Source organism: Ambystoma mexicanum, chromosome 14 (assembly GCF_040938575.1).
Source record: "Ambystoma mexicanum isolate Mex_15411 chromosome 14, UKY_AmexF1_1, whole genome shotgun sequence".
Lineage (NCBI taxonomy): Eukaryota > Metazoa > Chordata > Amphibia > Caudata > Ambystomatidae > Ambystoma > Ambystoma mexicanum.
Genome location: NC_090940.1, coordinates 662,882,314 through 662,907,897, shown reverse-complemented (window position 1 = coordinate 662,907,897; position 25,584 = coordinate 662,882,314). Strand labels below are relative to the sequence as shown.

The following is a 25,584-nucleotide window of genomic DNA, read 5'->3' as shown; positions in this document are numbered from 1 at the left end:
GTGATGATGGAAGGATATAAAAGTCACTTTTGCTTTTAGGGTTCAAGTGACGCAGGAAGGATGTGCTTGATAGGTTGGACACAATTTTGGGGGGTGGCATTTCCGAGATCTTCATCTGCCCTGGTTGTACTTTCACCCAAAGGTAGACGTGATGTTGCACGTGACTCGTCATGCTGGATTGATAAAGTACTGATTGTGGCGTCCAAGCAAATCCTGAGTGTGTGGACAAACGAGGGAAAATCACTAGTTGAGGGTTGGCTAAAGAAATTGAAACGCTATTTGCCTAAATTCCTTTTTCTGTTGGATTCCCTCTTGCTAGTTCATCCGCTCACTGTTTTTCACTTGCTTGTTAGTCTCTGTTGTTTTATGTGCATCCTTGAGCCCACGGGTACATGGTTGCACGTATAAATCTATTAAAGTAAAGATGTGCTGACTCTTTCAAACTTTGAAAAGCTTATTTTTCTCAAACAAAACCGTGAAGAGATTTATCTGAAATTATGGGGGCCCTTCAATTAGATGCATGTTTGCATGTGATTTTGGAGTAATTTATGAGTTGAACGTGTGTATAGGTGTATTTGGTGGTTTGTTGTGTACAGACGTGTGCGTTTGTGATTTGTCCTGTTCAGCCTGTGTAGTTTGTGTTGGTGTATTCTATCTTGTTGACCAATGGGCACTGGGTATTTTCTTATCAGCTTGAGATGATTTAATGGCTGTGTTCACGACGGAAATACCTGACAATATAGGAAGAATATTTTTGTGTTGAATTTAAATCGGTATCATTTTGCAAACCATGTGCTATTGCATTATTTGTTCTTCATGAAAATCTAAATAAAGTGTTGGAAAAAAAAACGTGAAGGAAAAAAGTGACTCAGGGATCTGGGTACAAAAGACTAATTTGCACAACTACAAGTTCTACCAATGTCCATCTTTGGGGCCTCTCGTGCTGTGTGTGGGTGCTAATCCCTTCCCCTGTCTTAATTCTTGTATTTTCTAGCATTATGTCTCTTTAGGTGTGTTGCTACTGTGCTTGGTTGGTCCTTCCCAATGTGGTCTTGCGTGCCATTCTGTATCGTCTGATCCTAGCATGATGGCTTCATGGGAAGATGTGGTGTTGCGCGCCATTCTGTATCGTCTGATCCTAGCATGATGGCTTCATGGGAAGATGTGGTGTTGCGCGCCATTCTGTATTGTCTGATCCTAGCATGATGGCTTCATGGGAAGATGTGGTGTTGCGCGCCATTCTGTATCGTCTGATCCTAGCATAATGGCTTCATGGGAAGATGTGGTGTTGCGCGCCATTCTGTATCGTCTGATCCTAGCATGATGGCTTCATGGGAAGATGTGGTGTTGCGCGCCATTCTGTATCGTCTCATCCTAGCATGATGGCTTCATGGGAAGATGTGGTGTTGCGCGCCATTCTGTATCGTCTGATCCTTGCATGATGGCTTCATGGGAAGATGCGATGTTGCGCGCCATTCTGTATCGTCTGATCCTTGCATGATAGCTTCAAAGGATGGCTTCATGTGAACCCTGCAGACCTGCTCATGCATTTCTATCGCCTATTCTCAGTACTGTTCATTCTGAGCTCTTGTGACTTTGGACAGTTTAGTTTAATTCAAGGTGTCTTCTCTTATTCTATTGCAGGTTCCTGTAAAGCGCCACCTCTTGGAGGCGTGTTCCACACAAACCTGGGAAAGGAATCGCGAGCAGTTACGCTTCAGAATGGTACGTCACGCTCTTGCTTGTTCCTGTGTGTTGCCGTTTGAGCCACCCAGAGCTGACACTTTGCAGCATTTAAGGATTTTAAAATCTTTCGCATTTCTACCCCATTTGTACATTTGCTAATAGTATTTTAGCAGCAAATTAGTGCTTTTGGCACATCAATGTCTTCTATATATCGTTTCGCCTCTAAGTGTATTTTAGAAATGTAAATTTGTTGTCACATCTGCATGATTTTCTGTGAATTTGTTACTCGTCTTATTTTCACTGTATTCCAAAACTCCAGCGAGATAAGTGTTAAGTAGGCTTATTTAACAGCTATTTTTTTGAAGTTGGACTGAAATTATTTTTTAGGGAGTAATAAAGTCATTCTCAGTGGAGTTTTTGCAATCCATAGGCCTGCCTACCAATAATGTTTGCAAATCTAAGATACTTTTTTACACCGACGTTCCTCTTGCAATCGGGTGGTAATATGCAGCGCCTTCCTATGGCCTGCTCTGGCGGTTTCCCTGATCTCAATCTATATGTATGGCTGTGTGGGTGGAAGCAGGGGCAGCCCCTATGTGTCTGTTGGTAGTACTTTTACACCCATTATTTACTTGTTGGGAGTATTTGCTGTTTTTAGGGATCAATGGGGGCCGGTTTATCTGCAGTGTGCTGCCCTTTTCAGCCCCCTTTTCTCACCTTATTGTGAGTTCTCCTCTTAGATTCTGAATGCCTTATGTTTGCTAGGCTTTGATAATGAACTGTTTCTCTCTCTCGTCCTATTTCTGCTTCATCTAATAGTGCCACCTGGGCCCTCCAAAAAACAAATGGGGACACTAGGGGGAAAAAACGGAATGAGTTGACCCCTAGCAAATCCAAGACACAACTACCAACCTCACTCCAAGGTGCTCATGCCCGTCGATTGTCAACACCAATTCAGCGCCTTGCCATCGAAAAATGATTTAAATTTTTAGAATTTAAATTGATTGTGCAGTAAACATCATTATAATAAAGCAACATGACCCATGCCCACTATGAAATCAACAATCCCTTTTTAAATACAGCAACACATGGTACTTTGGCCAAAACCCCTGAACGGCCTGATCCCAAAAATGGTGAACTGGTCCTACATATTTCGTTCCACACCATCTCACTCTAGAAACCTCTTCAAGGGATAAATGAAGGATCAAGTACTTTAAAAAAAAAAAAAAAAAACCTATTGTACAAAACAGTACCCGATAAAAAATACTCACTTCAGACCTCTCAAAGAAAACATGAATCACAACTATCTGTGAGGAAGCAGGAATGCGATGCAGACACAGAGGACTCCTGTTTGTGGTTACAAACGTTTATTCAAATAATAAAGGGGTTTGAGAAAGGCCTTACTGCCTCTATTCAAGGAGGTATTTCCCTACCTCAACCAAAAACGAAGGGCTCTGGCCTGTTTCAAGATGTCCAAAGCAAAAACGTCCTGTGTCTGAAATCCTATCCTAGCCCTCGTGTTCTAAAAGCAACTAGAGGGTGAAAAGGGTAATGTCTTTGGCTCGAATAGTGCACAAATGTTTTTTTTTAGAAAAAGGTATACATCCAACAGAGGTTTCGAATGGTAGCCTTCATAGTTCCAGGGAATGGCCCCCTGCCCCAGGTTTCTCTCCACCAAAACAAATGTAACAAACAAATTCTTTTTAGCCCAAAAGGATAACCCTCTCATCTTGGTGTTGCAATTCACTCATGGGAACTCCCTTCCCCGGTTCCTTTCCACATACAATGCTATTCAAAATCCTAATGGCATGAATCTTCCGTTATATTCTTTTTTGAAAGTTCCACTACTTGGGTGTGGGTCCCAGACTCGCACAACACATGGTATACTCCCCTGTCAGGTTCTTTTGCACAACACAACTCTTTATGGGTGCAGATCCCAGATCCACTCTTCACCTAGAATACTCTCCTGCCAGGACTTTATACGGCATCTTCCACAATTGCCTGTTTCACTATCCTGACAGAGCTTCTTACAGGTTTCTCAGCTGTGGTGCGGGTCCCAAAATCTCAGTTTCTTAGGCCTCCGCCTTTTCCATGCATTCAGCATTGAATGCGTCAGTTACCCTTCTTACAACAATTACTCCCTTTTCAGCCTTTTCCACGGTGTGCAGCAAACTGCCCCGGTGTCCTGCCTTCCCCAGCCGGACTCACTGGTTGTGTTTGGCTGCTTCGTGTTTTCCTTGCGTCGTGCCGTGGATGCTGCCGCTTGCTGGTGGGTTGGGAGTACGTTCAGCCTCTTCCCCGCTCCCTGCCTGGTCACTGAGGATTATGGGCAGCTTCCTGCTTTCAGGGTTGCTACTGCAAAGCTTCTCTTCATTGCCTTTGCGTTGAGGGCACCGGCAACCCTTCAGTGCCGAGCAGCGGTTTGTCTGCTCCACTCCATTCAACTGATATTTACTGCAGCCAAGCTCTCTCCAGGCTCCTTCCGCGAGCCTTCTGCTCCTGTGAGACACTTCTCTCTCTTCCATAACAGGTATTTGGAGATTTAAAGATTCTGCTACAGCGCCACTCCTTCCGACAACTAGAGGGTGCTGTTGGTTTTCTAGCTTTGCGGATCTTCATCCCTCTATCCCTCTTCATCGGCTCATTAGTGTAGTTTGAGTCGTGAACATGCAGGAAAATGTCTGTCATGTTTGCGGTCTCCTTCTGTACATAACAATTGAGGAATGGAGGGAAAGGGGATACCATGTCTCATTTGACAATGTCTCGGCCCCCCACCCCCTTGAGTGTCTCCTCCCCCATGTGATACTTCCTCGTATAGCCACCCCCAGGGTCAGGGTCAGGGTCAGGTGCTGCTGTCCGCTGGCCACATGAGGAGAGGCTTCCTCTGGGGAAGGAGTGATGACATCAGATTGATCATATGTCCTATTTACTCTTCATTCATACAAACACATTATGAGTTCATGCTCTTAAGTACAAATGCAACACATGAATAACATTTACACTAATACAAATATTAAAGTCATCTAATCCATATTGCACGTGACCTTATGTGGCATACTAAATGTTGGGGTGGTCACGTTGTGCGTGCCATATTTGAGACTGGGGGAGCAGCGAATTTGGCGTGATGTTGCAATTTTATATGTATCCAGCATAGTTAATGTGAATGTGATTTGTTACTTTAAATGTGTTACTTTAAATGTGTTACTTTGTGTTTTAAGTTGATACATTTAATTCAAGGGGATTGTGTCCTCCGACGTATTCCACATCTATGACAGGTAATGCAGGACAGCTGTCCTGCTTCGAGGAATTTCGACAGAGGGCGTCCTGTGTCGTTGAAGTCGATCTGTTGTCCCTCGAGGGCCTCTGTCGAGGGTCGGCGTCACCGGATGTTCTATATAGGACGCACGGTGCCCGTAGCCTTAGTTCTGTTTTTTCCGCAAACGTGTTTGCTTCGGAATCTCGGCTCGCTCGATTCTTCTCTTCGATAGCAATATCTTCTTCTACTACTACCCCGAAGTCCGGTTTTAAAAAATGTCAGGGCTGCTGTTGGAAGATGTCCATCACGGACCCTCACAACATCTGGCTCTGGTTCCTCGGCGAAAGCCACGCTACCGACGACTGTGATGATTGCCAGTCACTGACGTCTAAGGCCTTGTGGGAACGTAAGAAGAAATTAAAGGTAGGTAGGGTGTCTAAGCCCCATTACTGGAAGTCCGCTGGGCTTTCGACCAATGATTCCAGGGGCGACTCTCTGCGTCGGCGAAAAACCAGGGGGGTCTCGGTCTCGGAGTGTTTCCCGCCATTCCTCTGCCTCTTTGAGGCACTCTAAGAAGCGCCGTCACCGGCGCCTTTGCCGTCTTCGTCGGAGGACTCCGCCTCACGGTTTACTTGTCCCACCAAGTCTTCGTTGCGGGCCGAATCGGATGCATTCCGCTACCAGATGATGGCGATTTTCGAATCGCAAGGCACAGTTCTGCCACGCCTTCGACAGAAGCCGGCAGGGAACGGGCTCAGTCCTCCACTCGCACGCCTTCGGGCTCGGGCAGTCGGCGTGATCATCGGGAGCTGTCGAGGTCCCGCTCGGACAAGGGAGATCGCCATAGCTGTGCCAGATCCAGGTCCCGGTCCTCGACACGATCGAGACCGTCGGAACCTGTGAAGCTTTTGAGGAAGGCGTCAACGCCATCGGCGCCGTGTCCGTTGAGGGACGCTCTCGGGGCTCTGCCCTCGAAGAAGTTGTCGACGCCGTCGGCACCTTGTTCGTCAACCGATTCCCTCGGCGCCCTCAATACCGTTTGTGGAGGATTTGTCAGAGGTGCCCCGGAGGGCTGTGGAAGCTCCGAGGAAGGCTCCCAGTAAGTCTGTGAGGCCTGTTTTTGAGCCCTACTCTGTTCCTCCTCCCAGATTGGATTTGTTCCAATCTTTGGAGCATATTTCAGAGGTGGAGGAAGGGTCTGATGATGAGATGGTTGTGCCTCCTGATGACCTTTTGTCGGGGCAGTCAGATGGAGGAACTCCGTCAGTCTTTGCGCGATGCCAGTGGCCTTGACACCTCTCCGGAGGTCGAGTTTGGTAGGCCTGAGCCTGGGACGCATGCGGGATCCTCCTGTAGGCGTCTCATGTCAAGGGTGACTGAATACTTGGGGTGGTCTGCTCCACCTGTTGCTTTTGATCAGGATGATCTGATGGAAATCCTGGACCAAGGTCCACCCAGTGACCCAGTATTGCCGTTTTATTTGGCTTTGCAAAGAAGGGTGGTGGCGGCTTGGACTGCTCCGGAGAGTCTCCCGGCGGTTAATAAGTCGCTTCCGAAAAAATACCGCCCAGCCAGTAGTGACCCCTGCTACTTACTGACGCACCCTACTCTGGAGAGTTTGGTGGTGCAGGCGGCTACGGCGCCCGCGAAGCAGGCTGCATACCCTACCATCCCTCCTGATGGGGACGATAAGCGCTTTGATGGTTGGGCGAAGAAGATATTTTCATCTGGGAGTATGGCGTTGAAGGCGGGCCAACTCCACTTTTGCCTTGGCGAGATTCACTCACACTGTGCATCTTTGGCGGCTGAGCATATTCCCGAAGGGGAGGAACGGGATGGTTTTCTAGCCCTTGTGCAAGATGGCAAGGATGCCATGTGCGAATTCGTTCAGTCGGGTTTGGACACAGCAGAATGTGTCAGCCGGTCCATGGCTGTGAGCACCGTGATATGCAGGTTTGCGTGGTTGTGGAAGTCAGGGTTTGCTCCTGATATGCAATCCTGGCTTCTGAACATGCCCTTTGATGGAGTTCATCTGTTTGGCAGCAAGGCTGACGAGAGCCTCGAGAGGTTTCAGACCTCCAAAGCTGCAGCAAAGTCTTTGAGCGCTGCAGTACGTCAACCTCCGCCTTTTCGGCCTAGGGGACAGCAATGGAGGGGAGGTTCCTTTCCTTACTATTCTACCTTTGGTAGATCGAGAGGAGCTGCCAGTCAAAGGGGCCACCGTAGGAGTACCAGAGGTGGAAAGCAAGGTGCTCGAGGTGCCAAAGCCGCTCAGGCAGTTGCCTCTTTGCCCTCAGGCACTGCCGCAGCCGTGTCTGCTCAGTCATGAGGCCATGTCCCATGGTTCGCCGGTTGGTGGCAGACTTGTGCAGCATCTTGGAGAATGGCGAGCCATTACTTCAGATGTGTGGGTTCTGGAGATCATAGCCCACGGCTACAGTCTTCCCTTTCGGCAGAGGCCTCCCGACAATCCACCGGGGAAGCTCTCTTTGAAGTGTCCGGATCCGCTCCTTGCGCAGGAAATCCTATCCCTGCTGGAGAAAGGCACCATAGAACTGGTGCCTGTAGCGGAGAGGAACAAGGTATGGTATTCACCTTATTTTTTTATCTGAAAAAAAGACGGGGGATTGAGACCCATCATGGACTTGCGTTGGTTGAACCAGCTCCTCAGGAAGGACAAGTTCAAGATGGTTTCTCTTTCTCAAGTCCTCCAGGCCCTTCAACTTCAGGATTGGTTGGTGTCTCTCGACCTCAAGGATGCTTACTTTCATGTGCCGATTCATCCCAAGCACAGGAAGTACCTGAGGTTCGCGGTTGGCAACTCACATTTTCAGTTTCGGGTCCTGCCGTTCGGATTGACCTCTGCCGAGGGTCTTCACGAAGCTGATGGTGGTGATGGCAGCCTATCTCAGGAAAGGGGGGATTCACGTCTACCGCTACCTGGCCGATTGGTTGATCAGGGCGTGCTCTCCCGAGCAAGCCCTGGATCATCTGTCCGTCACCTGCCACTCCCTTCACAAGATGGGCTTCTCCCTCAATTTAAAGAAGTTCCATTTGACACATACCCAGTGGCTCCAATACATCGGAGCAGTGCACGACACATCCCTGGGGCAGTGTTCGCCTCACCAGGTGAGGGCTCATCACATTCTGCAGATGGTGGCAAGTTTCAAAGTTCCCAGAGTCTCCCAGCGTTCGAGTTCTTGAGGTTGCTCGGCCTCATGGCATCCTGCATTTTCCTGGTGCCAGAGGCCAGGCTGCAGATGAGATCTCTGCAGTGGGCACTCAAGATGCAGTGGTTTCAGTTCTCCGGCAGGATGTCGGATCCCGTTCAGATTCTGCCCTCGGTCGCCCAGGATGTTCTGTGGTGGGCCGTCAAAGGCAATCTGATGAAGGGTGCTCCATTTTGGCAACCGTGGCCGGAAGTGACGATTGTGACGGACGCGTCCCTCACAGGTTGGGGGGCTCACGCCAACGAGTTGACAGCCAGCGGTCGTTGGTCTCCATCAGAGTCCAGACTCCACATCAATTAGTTAGAGCTAAGGGCCGTCAGGCCAGCCCTGAAGGCTTTTCTACCATCTGTGCGGGGGAAGAATGTCCTGATTATGACGGACAATACAGTGGCCATGCACTACCTCAACAAAAAGGGGGGGGGGGGGGTCAGGGTCAGTCCCGTTGTGCAGGGAGGCGATGCAGCTCTGGTTCTGGGCCATCCAGCAGGAAATTTCGATCTCAACAGTTCATCTGGCCGGAGACGAAAACACGGCGGCGGATGCTCTGAGCAGGCAGAGCACGGTCTCTCACGAGTGGGAGCTGGCTCAGGAAGTTCTGTTGGAGATCTTCGCCCTTTGGGGAACCCCACAAGTGGATCTCTTCTCCACCAGTGTCAACCGGAAGTGCGAAAGATTCCGCTCGCGGGAATTTCTTCCAAGAGGAGCCTTAGGGGACGCGTTCGTAGTGAGTGGTCCTTCCCCCCACTGCTGTATGCGTTTCCTCCAGTGCCCGTCATTCCGCAAGTGTTGCTGAGGTTACGGAGGGTCGGTTCCCGGATGATCCTCATTGCTCCGGCATGGGCCAGGAGAGCGTGGTACCCGGACCTTCTAGGCATGTCCATCTGCCCTCCACGCCATCTTCCCTACCGAGACGATCTGCTCTCACGGGAGGGGGATCGGGTTCTCCATCCAGAGGTCAAGACTCTCAGCCTTCATGCTTGGTATCTGAAAGGTTGAGGTATAAGGATTGGCACAACCCAGAAGACGTGATGGAGGTGTTGCGTTCGGCCAGAAGGCCCACAAAGAAATCCCTGTACCGTTGCCGTTGGAGAAAGTTCTGTGACTGGTGCAGGGTACAGAATGTGGATCCTTTCCAATGTTCCATTCCTTTGGTTTTGTCTCTTTTGCTTTCTTTAGCCCACAAAGGCCAGCAAGTGGGTACCATTAAGGGTACCATTAAGGGTGATGCTGTTCTTATTTTAAGGTCCCTTGATTTCTCCGTTTCTAAAAGGGCTAACTAATGTGTTTCCACCGTCGCCTTTCCAGGTGCCGGGATGGGATTTAAATTTGGATTTAAAGTTCCTAATTGGAGCTCCGTTTGAGCCATTACATTCTTGTCTGTTGCATCTGTTGTCCTTTAAAACTGTATTTTTAGTTGCGGTTACTTCCGCATGCAGATTGAGTGAGTTGAGTGAGTTGCAGGCACTTTCCGCCAAGCCACCCTTTACTGTGTTCCGTAAGGACAGGGTTGTCCTATGGGTGCGGCCTGCTTTTCTTCCAAAGGTTGTGTCGGATTCCATTTGAGCCAGAAGATGATTCTTCCAGCGTTTTATCCTCCTCCATATCCTGGTAAGGAAGGGGAGAGGCTCCATAGGTTAGATCCTAGAAGAGCTTTGAGTTTCTATCTCTCACGGATGTCCCGGGTCAGAGTGGATGATCAGCTCTTTGTTGGTTATGCTGGATGGCGCTTGGGTCAGGCTGTTTCCAAACAGACCTTGCCTAGATGGTTCATTTTGACGATCTCTGAGTGTTACCGTTTGGTGGGAAAGGACCCTCCAGTAGGCTTACGGGCTCACTCTACTAGGGCTGTGGCTACCTCCACTGCTCTACAGAGGGGTGTTACGATTCGCAATATTTGCGAAGCATCCACATGGGTCTCTGGCCATACTTTTGTGAGAAACTATTCCTTGGACTCCATCCATGGGGCAGGATTTGGCCTTTTGGTAAGGCAGTCCTTTATTCTGCAATTTGATTGGGCATTCTAAAATTATAAATTGTAAATTCTTTTCCCACCTCCATAAGTTGGTACTGCTTTGGGAGTCTGTCATAGATGTGGAATACGTCAGAGGACACAATCCCCTCGAAGAACAAGTTACTTACCTTATCTGGTAACGTTCTTTCGATGGGATGTTCCTCCGATGTATTACCCATAGAACCCTCCCAGTCTGCCCTTCTTCAGAATTTCTTATGCAATTGCAGCTTACGTTTCCGCAAGGTTTTCTGCAGTCATACTGGCAGGAGATTGGCGCCACACGTTCTGGGAAAAAACTGAGGCTATGGGCGCCGTGCGTCCTATATATAACATCTGGTGACACCGACCCTCGACAGAGGTCCTCGAAAGACAACGGATCAACGTCATCGATCCAGGATGCCCTCTGTCAAAATTTTCCAAAGCAGCACAGCTGTGGTCATTACCTGTCATAGATGGAATACGTCGGAGGAACATTCCATCGAAAGAACGTTACCAGATAAGGTAAGTAACTTGTTCGATTTGCACATCCGGAGCAAGATCAATGTCAAAATGGCCCATGATATATAAACACAATGTGGGTATGGTGTTCTACGAAGCACCTTGAAGCTGCGCAACAAGGAGTTTTAAAATGCGAATGCGAATGCGAGGAAGGGGATTTGTCACAAAGAACCCACTGTGGAGTAGACATGGTAGTTATTAAACATGCATGCACACTGCTATACGTACATGGGGAATTTACAAATCTATATGCAGTGTGCTCTTTTTCATAAATTGGTTGAACTCTGCAGTCAGGGTTTTGCAAGGTGAATTCTGAGTGACCGCAGCATTAAGCAGATGGTCAGCCAACTGGCCGGCCCAGGGTTTTTATGTCTTAGTAGTATCGCAGAAGGAAGATGCAATCTTTTAAGTGCATGGGAGCTTGTTCTTTATTTTTCAGGGCAATCCGACCATTTGCTTTTTGACCAGCAATAGACGTGGTTTGAAGGGACGGCCAAGGCCAGAGTTTACCAATACTTCCTGCGTTTCAATTGTTTTCTCAGGATGTGACCAGAGGACATGCGTGTTGAATTGGTAGTCGTTTAGGGATTACAGTGTTCCGAAGACGCCAGCAAGTCTGGGTGGGTGACATGGTTATCGCCAGTTCAAAGGGAACCTGTTAACTCTCTCTCATATTTTTTGAAGTACTGATGCAGACCATGTGCAATTATGTCACAGGCCAAATTGTTTGTATGTGAATGTGTAACTATGTGATGATGTCGCAACCTACCATGGAAAAATCCTAAAAGAGGATGTGTTGTACATAAGAGCTGAAGATGGTAGTTGGAGAACGGTGACCAATGAGAACAGGGGAATTGGAGAAAGACTGGATTTTTTTTTTATAGGTATTGGCCAATTACATGGGAGGGGTTGGTTTGTAATAACATTTCTGAGGCTTGTGGAATCTGCTTAGATCACATGCTGTGCATAGGCCGACATCTAGTGGAAGCTGCGGAGTATTACAGTTTGTTTTTCGAAACTCGAAAATGGGCGTCGACACAGGGCGTGCCAGTAATACTATCCCTAGTGTGACGTCCACTGTACCCAAGATCCCTCACGCGTCTAGGATCCTCAGATTGTTTTTTTCCGCCATACTGGTCGGAAGCATCTTGCGGAGTCCCCTGGCCTTAGCCATACTTTTGCTAAAATTTAAAATTATTAATCTATTGACATCCTTCCCCACCCCAACGTCGAACTTCGACACTCGACGCCGGCTGGAGAAGAAATCGACCGTCGGCTGCTGCACGACGGATTTGGGCCTTGGAAGGCCGCTGGCCTCAGCCCGGGCCTGGTAGGCCGCTGGCCTCGGCCCTGCAAGTAGGGAGAGTGGGGGGTGGTACATACTCTACACTCTTGGTATATAGGTACACCTTATACATTTCCTACACTTAACAGCCTGCTGCCTCAAGGTGCGTATGGAGGGTACCCCTTTTCAATTCTGCCCCAAGTGCAACCGCAAATACCCTTGGGTCGACAGGCACGCCACGTGCAATCTCTGCTTGCCGAGGGACCACCCCGAAGCGAACTGCAGAGCGTGTAGTAGGTTTAAACCTAAGACACTTAAGGACCGTTCGAAGCGTTGGGCCCACCACGCCAGGCAGGCGGCCATGGCAGCGGAGGGCGGCTTCAGCGATGGCAGCGACGCCGTACTTTCGGACAGCGAGGGCATTACGGCGTCGAAAGACAGCCGAGCGCAGGTCCCCGACCTCGGAAGGTCGTCCGGCAGGGCGGCTATGGGGAAGACCCCCGGCGACGCAAGCGCTTCACATACTACACACACTAAACACACTAAGTCCAACCGAGACTCGACGACGTCGAGTTCTCGGAAAGAGGCACAGACAGAACGGTCCGATTCGGTGTCCTCTAGGCGCTCTCGATCAAGATTGCCGCATGACTCCAGGCAATCATCCACTCTTGCCAAGAGTGCCTCGCTCCCTAGGCTAACAGAAGTTCGATCGTCGGAAGACGAAGACGACTTCCACCCCCAGGCTGCGCTCCAAGAGGCGGAGCCCGCAATTAAAGCCAGCGAGGCCCCACGCTCGAAGGACAGGGACACCTCTCCCGATCCTCGACGCCAGGCGTCGAAAAACTCCGGAGCCACTAAGGGACAGGGAAAACATTTTTCTACGCACGGGGAGGGGGGAAAACAGCAGAAGAAACTACCTGTACATTCTTCCACACCTGTGAAACACTCCACCCCCCCCTAAACAGACAGACAAGCCCAGGTCTGCTGATAGGTCCACAACCAGCAAAGCTACTCAAGATAAATCCCATCGACTTGCTGAGAGAGTCATTCCCAGTTCCAAAAAATGGTCCAGTGAAGACATAGATAGGGTCATGTCAAGAATGTCTTCTTTGGCAGATAGAATGTCTTCTTTGGCAGATTTTTATGATAAAAATCCAGAACATTTCCTCTCGTATGATCCTCAAGGGGCCACTCCCTCAGGCTCTACTGATCCTATCCCCCCCAGTAAGAAGGCCCGGTTTGAAACCCCGATGAGGTCTGAACCCTTCGAGGTACAACCTTACGCAACACCATACTCACGGTATCGAGGAGAGGCTTCCTTTTGTGGAGACCAAGAATTTGGTATGATAGAAGAGCAAACCGGGACGGGCTACTATGGGGATGATGAGGAACAGGAAGAAGAAGAGGATGACCCGGAAACATACAGAGTAGATTCCCCGGTAGAGAACGAAGCCCCGGTTACCGACTCCCCGGTCGATAACCAGCCCCTCCTAAATGAGGTTCTCGCTCGCGCAGCAGAACATTTCCACATTGACACCCACGGTGTACAGGAGGAAAGGGACTTCGCAGAAGAGTTAGTGGGAGAAAGGAGGCAGGTTGCCCAGACCATCCCTATCCTTAAATCCATTCAGCGGAGAATAGATCCGGCCCTGGTGAATCCAAACCTCACAAGAGCAGTCAATCCCAGGGTTGAAAAACTTTTCAGGGCAGCTCAGTCTGACCCTCTCTATATAAGAGGACATCTGAAGCCAGACTCCCTAGTTGTTACCAACACTCGTAAGAGGGCTGGGCTGGAACACCCTTGTCTTCGTCAGAAGCTCCTCCCGACAAGGAGAGCAAAAAACTATACGGTTGCGGCAGGAAGGTAGCCTCAACATCCGCCTATCAAGCAAGGATTGCTAACTCCACCACCGTGTTGGCCAGCTACAACTGCCATCAGTGGGAAGAAGTAGCGGCTCTCATAGCCTCTGCTCCTGAACCGTTAAAGGGCCAATTAGCTCGGATTTCTGCAGAGGGTAGAGCCGTGTCTGGTTGCATTTTGAAAGCAACCTTTGACGCCGCAGATAACGCAGGCAGATTGATAGCAGAAGGTACTGTTATCAAGAGACATCTGTGGTTACGGCAGTCTGGTTTTAAGGCAGAAACTCAGGCATCACTGTTAGACAAACCGGTGGAAGCCGATCTGTTGTTTGGTAAGGCGGTCGAAGACGCACTGAAAAATGCCAAGGACGAATCCCAGAGAGGATCTAACTATTCCCAGGGGCAGGGTACACAGTGGAACAACAACCAACAGTCTACCCAGGGTCGGTTGGTTTCCTGTATAGTTCTGTTTTCACAGAGTCTCCAGAGCGGTAGATGTGGAGTTCCAGGAAATTTACCGCTTGATGATCCCATTCGATGGTGAATTGTATGTGGGAGTCTCTCTGATTCAGCCATTCGTGGAACTCAAGCAAAAGTTCTTTGCTCCCTTCCCATATTAGGAGAACATCGTCGATGTATCGGCGCCAAAGCAAGATGTGAGCTTTGTAGGGGTTGTCGTCATGGTAGATGTTGTCGTCCTCATGTTGGGCCACGTCCACATCTACCGCTCTGGAGACTCTGTGAAAACAGAACTATACAGGAAACCAACCGACAGGAACAGCCTACTCCATTTCACTAGTTTCCATCCACTAGGACTCAAATACAACCTACTGTACGGACAATTTCTTCGTGTACGCAGGAACTGCACGGATAAAGACAAATTCGAACATCATGCCCAACAACTCCAAAAACGCCTAAGCGAAAGAGGCTATCCCAAAAAATCCATCAAAATGGCCCGCAAAAGAGCAGCCAACACCGACCGCACTATCTGTCTGACAAACAACACCAAGGAACCCATAGACCGGACGGTCTGTGTCACCACGTTCAACCCTATCAGCAACTTGTTAAAAGCCACCATAAACGAGCATTGGCACCTGATAAAAAACAAAGGCACCTTGGACAAAAAACCTTTATTTGCTTTTAAAAAGAACAGGAACCTTAGAGATATGTTGGTACATACATTTCTCGAACCGGAAAAACAACAAGACACACTATGGGGCCTACTGCCCATAGTAGGACACTACTCATGTGGAAAGTGTCGCATGTCGCTACACCAAGACCAGCAAGACATTCACGCATAACAATTTCATCTGGACAATGCGAATCCATACTAACTGCGAGAGCAAAAACGTAATCTATGTGATGAAGTGTCCATGCGAGCTCATTTACATTGGGAAAACAACCAGACCCATTAAACAAAGGATAAGTGAACATCGATCGTGCATCAAGAACTCCATACAGGATAAACCACTAGTGGAGCATTACAGCAGAAAAGGCCACACCAATGAGCAACTTACCTGGACCATCTTACAACAACTACAACAACAAAGAAGAGGAGGTGATATCAATCTAGCGCTCACGAGGCTCGAACAGAAATGGGTCCACAGACTGGACACAGTAGAACTGGACTTAATATCACCGTAGAATGGAAACACTTCTGGGACTGAGTGACCCCCGTAGATTCCACTGGCGTTTGTCCAGTACAGGTCGTTCCCGAGTACTGGTTCACATCCTGCTGTCCTCTGTCTGACACTGTATGTTTGCATGTTTTTCTTGCAGTTTTTAACATCAACATATATGCCATTGAACAACCGTGTATATACAGCATTGTATGGTCCTGCTTTACATTAATCACATAAGAAACTATACTGCTTATACTGTCTTGCATATATGTGGATTTTTCCACACCAGCTGTCGACCAGGACCATAATACTGATTTATGTATATCGAGCCTTCATCACACAACATTGTGTCTACCTCCGAAGGACAATTTTGTGCATAGTCAGGACTTTGTATGACACCATGCTAAATCTCCTACATGTCTCTGACTTTTGATTGACTTTATTTCATTTTAAGCCATCTACATCTTATAGTGCCATTAATCTGCAGCAGTTTACTTCCTGCCGCACTCCCGTTGTACTCAGTCCACAATAGTCCAGCCCGTTTTTTAAGTCATCCATGACAGGAACCTTCTGTGCCCCCTCGCAAGCTCACACATACGGGTCATATCTGTTGCTTGTCATGCCTCCTCTCTATTGGCCCAATGTCGAACACCAATAACCACGGCCATTACTCAATCCTATCTTTGCCCTACCCTACTCTCCTTTGGGCACCCCATTGGCTGGCCAGCCCGGCTGGGCTGCTTTTAACCTATGGTGTCTGCACTCCTCAGTAGCATCCATTACCTCGAGGAGCGCAGACATTGCCACAACAGGCTTCGGTAAGTTGATTTATGCTCTTTCTCTCATTTAGACAGTTCAGAACAGACAGCCTAGGTCCCTCCAGCATTTCCTACCTAATGCACTGTCCTTTTATGGTCCCACTCGTGCACTGTAGAAACCTTTAGCCTTCTGGTAGACATCTTTTAAACACGCACGACAGCACCATGCTTGCAAAAAGATTGGAAAACTTTATATACCTAAAAAACACGGCGATGGCTACAGCCAGCTTCCACCCTGATCCCGCACAAGTACTCCGGACTTTGCACCCACCACAAAATCGTATCTCCTCTTGCATGCTCGGATCACCTTTAATCACAGTAAATTGGGTTTTACAGCCCATAGTTCACTGTGGCGTTTTAACTTGATTCCTGCCACCGACAGGATACCAAATCGATAGCCATTACCTGATCGTTTTGTTGACAAACACCACCCTCACGAGATACCCACACCACCGGTGTTCATCTTTCCGGGTCCAACACTCACCACTCCAAGACAACCCATGCTGGATGTACATGGGCCTTGTGTTTTGCTTGAAATACACCGACTCCCCCACACGTGGGGATAACGGTATACTTACCTTTGTCTCTACAGCTCCCAGAGACCATAAGCATTAATTAATAGCCTGAGTGACCCGAGTCATACGAGCCTTCCCATGTCCCCAAGAGTCCGGCAACCATAACCGGACTCCAGCACAGCGTCCCCGCTGCACCACAGCAGACGGTAAGCTGTTCTATGGCAATACACTCCGAGTGTATTTTTAGGCACCAATCAGCCATTATTTATTAATACGTAAATGAAACCTTAACTACCCGAGATCCTGACAGCTCTCCCCTTCCCCCACAGATTTCCTTTACGGACAGAACCTGTAGTCAGAAACCATCCTGATGAAGGCCACTACAACCTCGGGCTTAATCCCAGCCCAGCTTGGCCGAAACACCGTCGTGTCGATTTTCTGTGGCACAACCCCTGTTTATATGTGTTTGTAGAATAGTGTTGTGTTCACTATTGTTGTTCTAGTACCCCCGGACCTATCACAGTCCTGGGCTGCACACTGTTGACACCCTCTGTCATCAATCACTTGTACTGTATACTCGTGCATCACTGTGAAAATTGTTCCTCCATAAGAAAAGAGGACGATACTCATTTGTATTTCGCAAAAAAAAAAAAGAAATATCTGTTCACCTAACCTTTCGTGCTTATCGAAAGTTGTGTAAATGTTTAAAAATACTAATCTGTGCAAAATCTTTTTGAAGGCAAAATAAAATAGCTTCAAAAACTTGACAGCTGCTCTCGGATCTCTCACCCTGATTTCCATCTATTTACCTACAAGTACCCTCCTGGGCATATCAGGACTTCGCCAGGCGCCCTTTATATGCTCAAGGAGGCAATACATCCAGGACATGCCATCAAGTGACCCTTGGCTATAGAAGTCTTGCAACTTGTCATATTCGCATTTCCAATGGCATCTTGAAAGTTTTATTTTCAATAAGGATTCTCTAGCTCATTTGTTACCAGGGTAAAACAAAACTAATTTGAGAAGTAGGGGACCGCCAGCCCCCCCTCCTGCGTACATCTTTTTACAATTCAGATGTTGCTAATACATAAAGCTTAACATTGAGGACTCAAACCATTGAAAAGAAGACCTGTGGAACATACATCGGAAGTGTTGGCAATAGGTATAAAAGTAGGAAAGCGGTCATTACTGAATTAAACTTGCCAATTCTCCAAATAGGCAAGTTATTTATCTGTTTCAATGCCGCTATAGTTCCAACGCCCGTCAAAAGTATTCTGACGCCCAGTGCCAGTCGTTGAGGGTAGATCTTGTTGCACGCGCCTGCCTTCCATATTGCTGTTGGTTGATTGGATCTCCTTCTGTGTCCTTGCCCATATACCCTTCTATCTGCATCTAGGATCCCGCTCTGAGTGAAGCAGCTCCTGGGTATCTGGCATCTCCCATGAGCAGGATCTAGAAGCAGCTCCTGGGTATCTGGCATCTCCCATGAGCAGGATCTAGAAGCAGCTCCTGGGTATCTGGCATCTCCCATGAGCAGGATCTAGAAGCAGCTCCTGGGTGTCTGGAATCTCCCATGAGCAGGATCTAGAAGCAGCTCCTGGGTGTCTGGAATCTCCCATGAGCAAGGTTGGAATGCAGATACTCATTGCTTTGGCTGTCACTCAAGACCTGTCCTTTAAACGCATTCCCCAAACATACGGAGTTCATATCAGATGGCCAGCTGCCCTGCGAAGTGGAAATGTGCTCCTGGTACCTGCTGGTGTCCAGCTTAGCAGGCGCTCCTAGGCCACAAGCAGGAGTTTAATAGCTCTCAGCAATACGCTAAGTCAAGGACCTGGGGAAAAACAGGACATTGGGTACCACATTAAAGGCGTGACTCCTAATCAGGGAGTCGAAAGCCTGAGATGAGGTTACACGCCCAGGTACTCTTCTTAGTTACTATTGGTATCGTAAGGTGTTGCTAGCAGGTTATTCATACACACCCAGGTACTATTGGTATCGTAAGGCGTTGCTTGCAGGGTATTCATACACGCCCAGGTACTCTTCTTAGTTACTATTGGTATCGTAAGGCATTGCTAGCAGGGTATTCGTACACGCCCAGGTACTCTTCTTAGTTACTATTGGTATCGTAAGGCGTTGCTAGCAGGGTATTCATTTTGCAACCAGCCTGAAACAAGAGGAGGTAGTACGAAGACTGGTAACCTTTTGCAGGCCAGGGCCTGGCTGATTGGGTTTGCTCTTCTCGGGACGGGTCCATCTATACAAAGGGAGGACATCTGGTTTCCTGAGTTCCGAGACCCACCACTAAGAGCCGGCCTTGTGTGTCCCACCATATTTGGGATGTTCATTGATTGGCAGACCCGGCTTCACAAAGTCTATCTGAATACTTCAAGAGATCACAAGATCATCGTTTGCGACGGTTTTCACAGACGAGTTGTTTAACTCTCCATATGGAAAGACCATGTTCAGGTTTTCCATGGTCCCGTAAGATTCTGTTTCAGAAGTGTTTCTCAGCAAAGCATCGTCATGGCAGATGGCATGAAAACACCATTCTGTTCTCGGAGGTGTCATGGTGGCCATTGGATGAAGAAGGCAGTAACTGTAAGGAGGAGGTTGGTCTGAAAGTTCAGCGAATGCACACATATTACAAATACGTGAGCTTGACCATGGGGCCGATGCTGCCCCTCCCGCACTATCCCAGTAGAAGCAAGATGCACATCTCGGTGTCTGCTTGCAAGAGTGTTTGAGAAACATAAGCAGGAAAACCATCTTATGATGGAAGGGTGTTCGATTACCCCACTGTGCAGCAGGATAAAGTGCCCCAAAGTGCTGGGTAAATCTATGCCTTGAATCCAATAAGTCCAGGAAAGATTCCCATGGCGAGTGGAAGGATGCTCCAGCTTCTTGGGTGCCGCAGCTGATCGTTGGCATCTGTGCCAGCTTTACATCCCTATAGGAGTGCGACAGTAGGTCTCCTGTTAGCGTCTAACAGGTTTTGCTTCACTTTGTTCACTATTACAGTTTTGGGAGGCCCTTGGACTGTTATGACCCATACGCACCTGAAATAAAAATAATTTCTATATATATATCGACAGTGAAGGACAGAACTAGTGCATCCAGTACTATTAATAATAATCAAAATACAATTGGTTGTGCCCCCCCACCCCCCCTATCCATTTTATCTGTGCCAGCTCTGCCATCCTCTAGAGCAGTCATCTTCAAAAATGAGAGGCCTGGGCTCCCCCGCCCAACGAGCAAAATGTGGGCAGGCCGCCCCCCCCCCCCCCCCCAAATGCCAAATGGACAATAAGTCCAAATTGCTATGAACAAATGCACGCCGTCACCACACCCTACTCCCAGTATAGTCTGTGGGCTCACCTGCTCCCGTCAGTCTGTGGACTCCCTCATCCCACTCCTAGCCCAGTCCCTGTGCTCTTACCGCCCCACCACAGACCCTGAACTCTCCAAACCCTGCTCCCACCACTATCCCATGCCTCCCACCCATCCTGCTCCCAGCGCAGTCCCAGGGCCAGTGGTGGCTGGTGATTTTTTTTTTAAGTGGAGGGGTCATAAATATTTCCACCAGATATGCCATCGCAACGGAGCTCAGCGAGGGACCCCAAACCACTCAAGAGGGTTTTGGTTTTTTTCCCCGTGAAGTTTAAGTAATGGGTTAAAATGTTGCATTTTAGAGCATACTTTAAAAAAAATGGGTAAAAAGCCAAACAGTTTGCAAAATACCATGCTTTCCCCCCTGTCCCCCCCCAGCGCCTTGCATACACAAACAATCATGTTGATTGTGTTAGGCACTGTGGAGCCTAGGGGGCAGGCATGATATTTTTTACTGGACATCTATAAAAGATGTCCAGTAAAAAGATACCATCCCTGTCCACTGAGGGCCACTGAGTGGACACCCCCTCGCCCATTATGGATGAGCCACCAGGCTTGGACTGGCCTAAAGGGCAATAGGGGATGCCCATACCAAAAATGCTAGTGTGCCCAGTTAAATGGCCCACTTTTTGGCCAATGTGGGCCACTATGCAGCTAGTAGTCTTGACCAATGTTACTGAATAAATGTTCTTTAAATATTCTTCTGAGGACCACTGACTCTGCAGCCAAAGATCATCGTGCTCCACCATTGGCTAGCCTCCCCTGAAAGCCTATCACGGGGCACCGGCAGGCGTAAGCCGGCCCCCTGACAAGGCACACTAATAAGGCACATGTCCTGTGTCCTAACACATCATCTTTCGTTCTATCCAGGAGCTCCTTCACTCTGTGGGCTGCAGCTGAAGACCAGAGCCTCCCAGGTAAGCCTGTGGGCTTATTACCTGCATCTCCCCTGAGGTCTCTATGCCACAAGCTTTCCGACGGCACCCACAGCCCTGAACAGCATATTTCTGCTGTGCAACCTTGTCTGCCTGTCGAGCGTCCCATCTGCCATTATCTGCATATTTGCGGACTTTCCGATCCACAAACCACGAGGTTTGCATATTCAAAAATGGCCGCCGGCTTCTGAGGAGCACTGAATCTGGAGCCAAAGATCATCATGCTCCCCATTGGCCAGCCTCCCCTGAAAGCCTATCACGGGGCACCGGCAGGCGTAAGACGGCCCCCTGACCAGGCACACTAATAAGGCACCTTTCCTGTCCTGTGCCTGTCCAGGGACTTCCATTTAATAGTGCCACGACCCCCTGCCCAAAAATGCTCACCCCCCTCGAGGACTACACCACATCGGCCATCTGATAATATCACGTGGCAAGACCTGCACCGCCTTTAATGACCGTTACTTTTGCACACCAACTACTAGTGCCTGTTTCACTTTTGCAGCTCTGCGCTTAGGGTGCCCTCTGTCTGCTACTATCCGTAGGTCGTTAGTAAACACTACCCATACTTATTAATCGATCTGTGCCTCACAAATGCATCTAGACTGAATAGAAGTCAAATCATCACATCGCCTGATTAATCTAATGTATTGTATGTCTATGGTAGCTGTACTGCATGTGTTCTGTACGTATAAAACACATTTGTTTGTACCTTATGCCTTGCTATTCAACCAGACATAACAATTCTATGCTTGTATGACTACTGTACTTCTGTTATTATCGGCTCAGTGTCCATAACGATCTGAGCTACGCCAACTCTTGTGCCATTGTTAACTGCATCTACCCAACCTGCTAAGCATCTCTACTTAACATGACAAGTGTCCGCGCCTCACAGACTACACTTTAATACTATTTCTAGCCCTGTTATCAAAGCCCCCCCACCACCATGCACGCGACATTGACTCACTGAACCTCGTAGCTTGTCAGTACATCTGCAGTTGTACCTAAATGCTTCACGCTAGCGCGATTGTTTACACCTACTGTTATACTAAGCCAGGCTCGCCTTGCCTTTAAAATCGTTTGAACAGCCTCACCACTACCCAGGCCTGTGCTATGCTGCTAACATAACCATACTAAATTGGACACTGTGTTTAGACTAAATCACCCTAAACTACTGCCTCAGCCTATGATATGATATGGCATTTATAACGCGCCTATACACAAGGATTTCAAGGCACGACGAGGCAAGGGGGGGGGGACAAAGGGAGGACAGACAACGATCCTACTAGGCCAGGTGTCATTCAGATTGCGTAAGTGCATGGGAAGGGAGAGGGGAAGTGCAGTACATTGGGAAAGTGGAATAAATAAGATAAGACAAATAAAACAGCCAGCTAGTGGCAAGTGCAAGGAAGTGCAGACATAAGTGCTGGTAGGGGGACTGTAGGGTTACAGAAAAACGGTCCCCAGGTGCAGGGGTTGCCAGGGAGGCAGTGCAGGTGGGCAATTGACGGGGCCTGGGCCAGAGATCAGAAAGGGTGGCCAGGTAACCAGTGCAATTTCAGTCAGGAACTCAGCAGGGGAGGGGAGGTGAGAAAGCAGAAGCAAAGAGGAAGGTTTTGAGGTGTTTCCGGAACCGGAGATGGTTCTCCCCAAGTTTCAGGGAGGTGGGAAGGCTGTTCCAGAGATGCCCCTGCCGAAGAGAGTGATCTGCCACCAACTCGTTGCTTGGAGAAGCGACTGACCCTGAGGGAGTTGGAGGCAGATGAGCGAAGACCCTACCCATGTTATGTTCAGACTAGCTCATCTGCTACTTGCATTAGCATCCTATTGGGTTTTTCTGCACTGCCTCGGCCTATTATTTGCATTAGCACCCTATTGGGTTTTTCTGCACTGCCTCGGCCTATTATTTGCATTAGCACCCTATTGGGTTTTTCTGCACTGCCTCGGCCTATTATTTGCATTAGCACCCTATTGGGTTTTTCTGCACTGCCTCGGCCTATTATTTGCATTAGCACCCTATTGGGTTTTTCTGCACTGCCTCGGCCTATTATTTGCATTAGCACCCTATTGGGTTTTTCTGCACTGCCTCGGCCTATTATTTGCATTAGCACCCTATTGGGTTTTTCTGCACTGCCTCGGCCTATTATTTGCATTAGCACCCTATTGGGTTTTTCTGCACTGCCTCGGCCTATTATTTGCATTAGCACCCTATTGGGTTTTTCTGCACTGCCTCGGCCTATTATTTGCATTAGCACCCTATTGGGTTTTTCTGCACTGCCTCGGCCTATTATTTGCATTAGCACCCTATTGGGTTTTTCTGCACTGCCTCGGCCTATTATTTGCATTAGCACCCTATTGGGTTTTTCTGCACTGCCTCGGCCTATTATTTGCATTAGCACCCTATTGGGTTTTTTGCTCTGCCTCTGCCTATTATTTGCATTAGCACCCTATTGGGTTTTTTGCACTGCCTCGGCCTATTATTTGCATTAGCACCCTATTGGGTTTTTCTGCACTGCCTCGGCCTATTATTTGCATTAGCACCCTATTGGGTTTTTTGCACTGCCTCGGCCTATTATTTGCATTAGCACCCTATTGGGTTTTTCTGCACTGCCTCGGCCTATTATTTGCATTAGCACCCTATTGGGTTTTTTGCACTGCCTCTGCCTATTATTTGCATTAGCACCCTATTGGGTTTTTCTGCACTGCCTCGGCCTATTATTTGCATTAGCACCCTATTGGGTTTTTCTGCACTGCCTCGGCCTATTATTTGCATTAGCACCCTATTGGGTTTTTCTGCACTGCCTCGGCCTATTATTTGCATTAGCACCCTATTGGGTTTTTCTGCACTGCCTCGGCCTATTATTTGCATTAGCACCCTATTGGGTTTTTCTGCACTGCCTCGGCCTATTATTTGCGTTAGCACCCTATTGGGTTTTTTGCACTGCCTCGGCCTATTATTTGCATTAGCACCCTATTGGGTTTTTTGCTCTGCCTATTTGCATTAGCACCCTATTGGGTTTTTTGCTCTGCCTATTTGCATTAGCACCCTATTGGGTTTTTTGCTCTGCCTATTTGCATTAGCACCCTATTGGGTTTTTCTGCACTGCCTCGGCCTATTATTTGCATTAGCACCCTATTGGGTTTTTCTGCACTGCCTCGGCTTATTATTTGCATTAGCACCCTATTGGGTTTTTCTGCACTGCCTCGGCCTATTATTTGCATTAGCACCCTATTGGGTTTTTCTGCACTGCCTCGGCCTATTATTTGCATTAGCACCCTATTGGGTTTTTCTGCACTGCCTCGGCCTATTATTTGCATTAGCACCCTATTGGGTTTTTCTGCACTGCCTCGGCCTATTATTTGCATTAGCACCCTATTGGGTTTTTTGCTCTGCCTCTGCCTATTATTTGCATTAGCACCCTATTGGGTTTTTCTGCACTGCCTCGGCCTATTATTTGCATTAGCACCCTATTGGGTTTTTCTGCACTGCCTCGGCCTATTATTTGCATTAGCACCCTATTGGGTTTTTTGCTCTGCCTCGGCCTATTATTTGCATTAGCACCCTATTGGGTTTTTCTGCACTGCCTCGGCCTATTATTTGCATTAGCACCCTATTGGGTTTTTCTGCACTGCCTCGGCCTATTATTTGCATTAGCACCCTATTGGGTTTTTCTGCACTGCCTCGGCCTATTATTTGCATTAGCACCCTATTGGGTTTTTCTGCACTGCCTCGGCCTATTATTTGCATTAGCACCCTATTGGGTTTTTCTGCACTGCCTCTGCCTATTATTTGCATTAGCACCCTATTGGGTTTTTCTGCACTGCCTCTGCCTATTATTTGCATTAGCACCCTATTGGGTTTTTCTGCACTGCCTCGGCCTATTATTTGCATTAGCACCCTATTGGGTTTTTCTGCACTGCCTCTGCCTATTATTTGCATTAGCACCCTATTGGGTTTTTCTGCACTGCCTCTGCCTATTATTTGCATTAGTACCCTATTGGTACTGTCTGTGCCTAACCATTTTAGTCAAACAATTCTCCACAGCCATGATTTCATCAGTTTAGCCTACATAGCTAATTTAGAAGCGTTACCATAATAGTTTTGTCTAGCTATAGACCACCTGCTCCAGTATGCAAACTACTCATCACATTTGCGCCCTTGGTTGCCTATTCACATTCATCAGCTATGTGGATCTCGCCTGGTTCCTCCTCAACCCCAAGGCCAACGGAATCCTATTTATTTGAAGGGAGGCAAGGCATCTACTATGATACACCCACGTATTCCCACTTCGAGCCTAAACCCAAGTAACCGTGTAACACTTACTAGGAACGCTATACTACGCTCTAGATTAACAAGACTTTATGAACCCACTAATAGATCTATGCACCTTGCCATTCAGAAAAACAACCGCCACTTGAATCGAAAAATTACAAGTACTGACCCTACCCCTAATAGGCCCAGTACTTAGGTTACTACACCC

The 25,584-nt window shown here is 48.2% G+C and overlaps 1 protein-coding gene across 3 annotated transcripts in view; it reads left to right on the top strand.

Moving 5' to 3' along the window:
* The window catches only part of BRF1 (BRF1 general transcription factor IIIB subunit), a 1,105,609-nt gene that overhangs the window by 145,601 nt on the left and 934,424 nt on the right, over positions 1 to 25,584 (top strand). For all 3 annotated transcript variants that reach the window (XM_069638202.1, XM_069638201.1, XM_069638205.1), the window contains one exon: positions 1,645 to 1,725. In XM_069638202.1, coding sequence (XP_069494303.1) covers positions 1,645 to 1,725 — 81 coding nt within the window. The remainder of the gene's footprint in view (positions 1 to 1,644; positions 1,726 to 25,584) is intronic.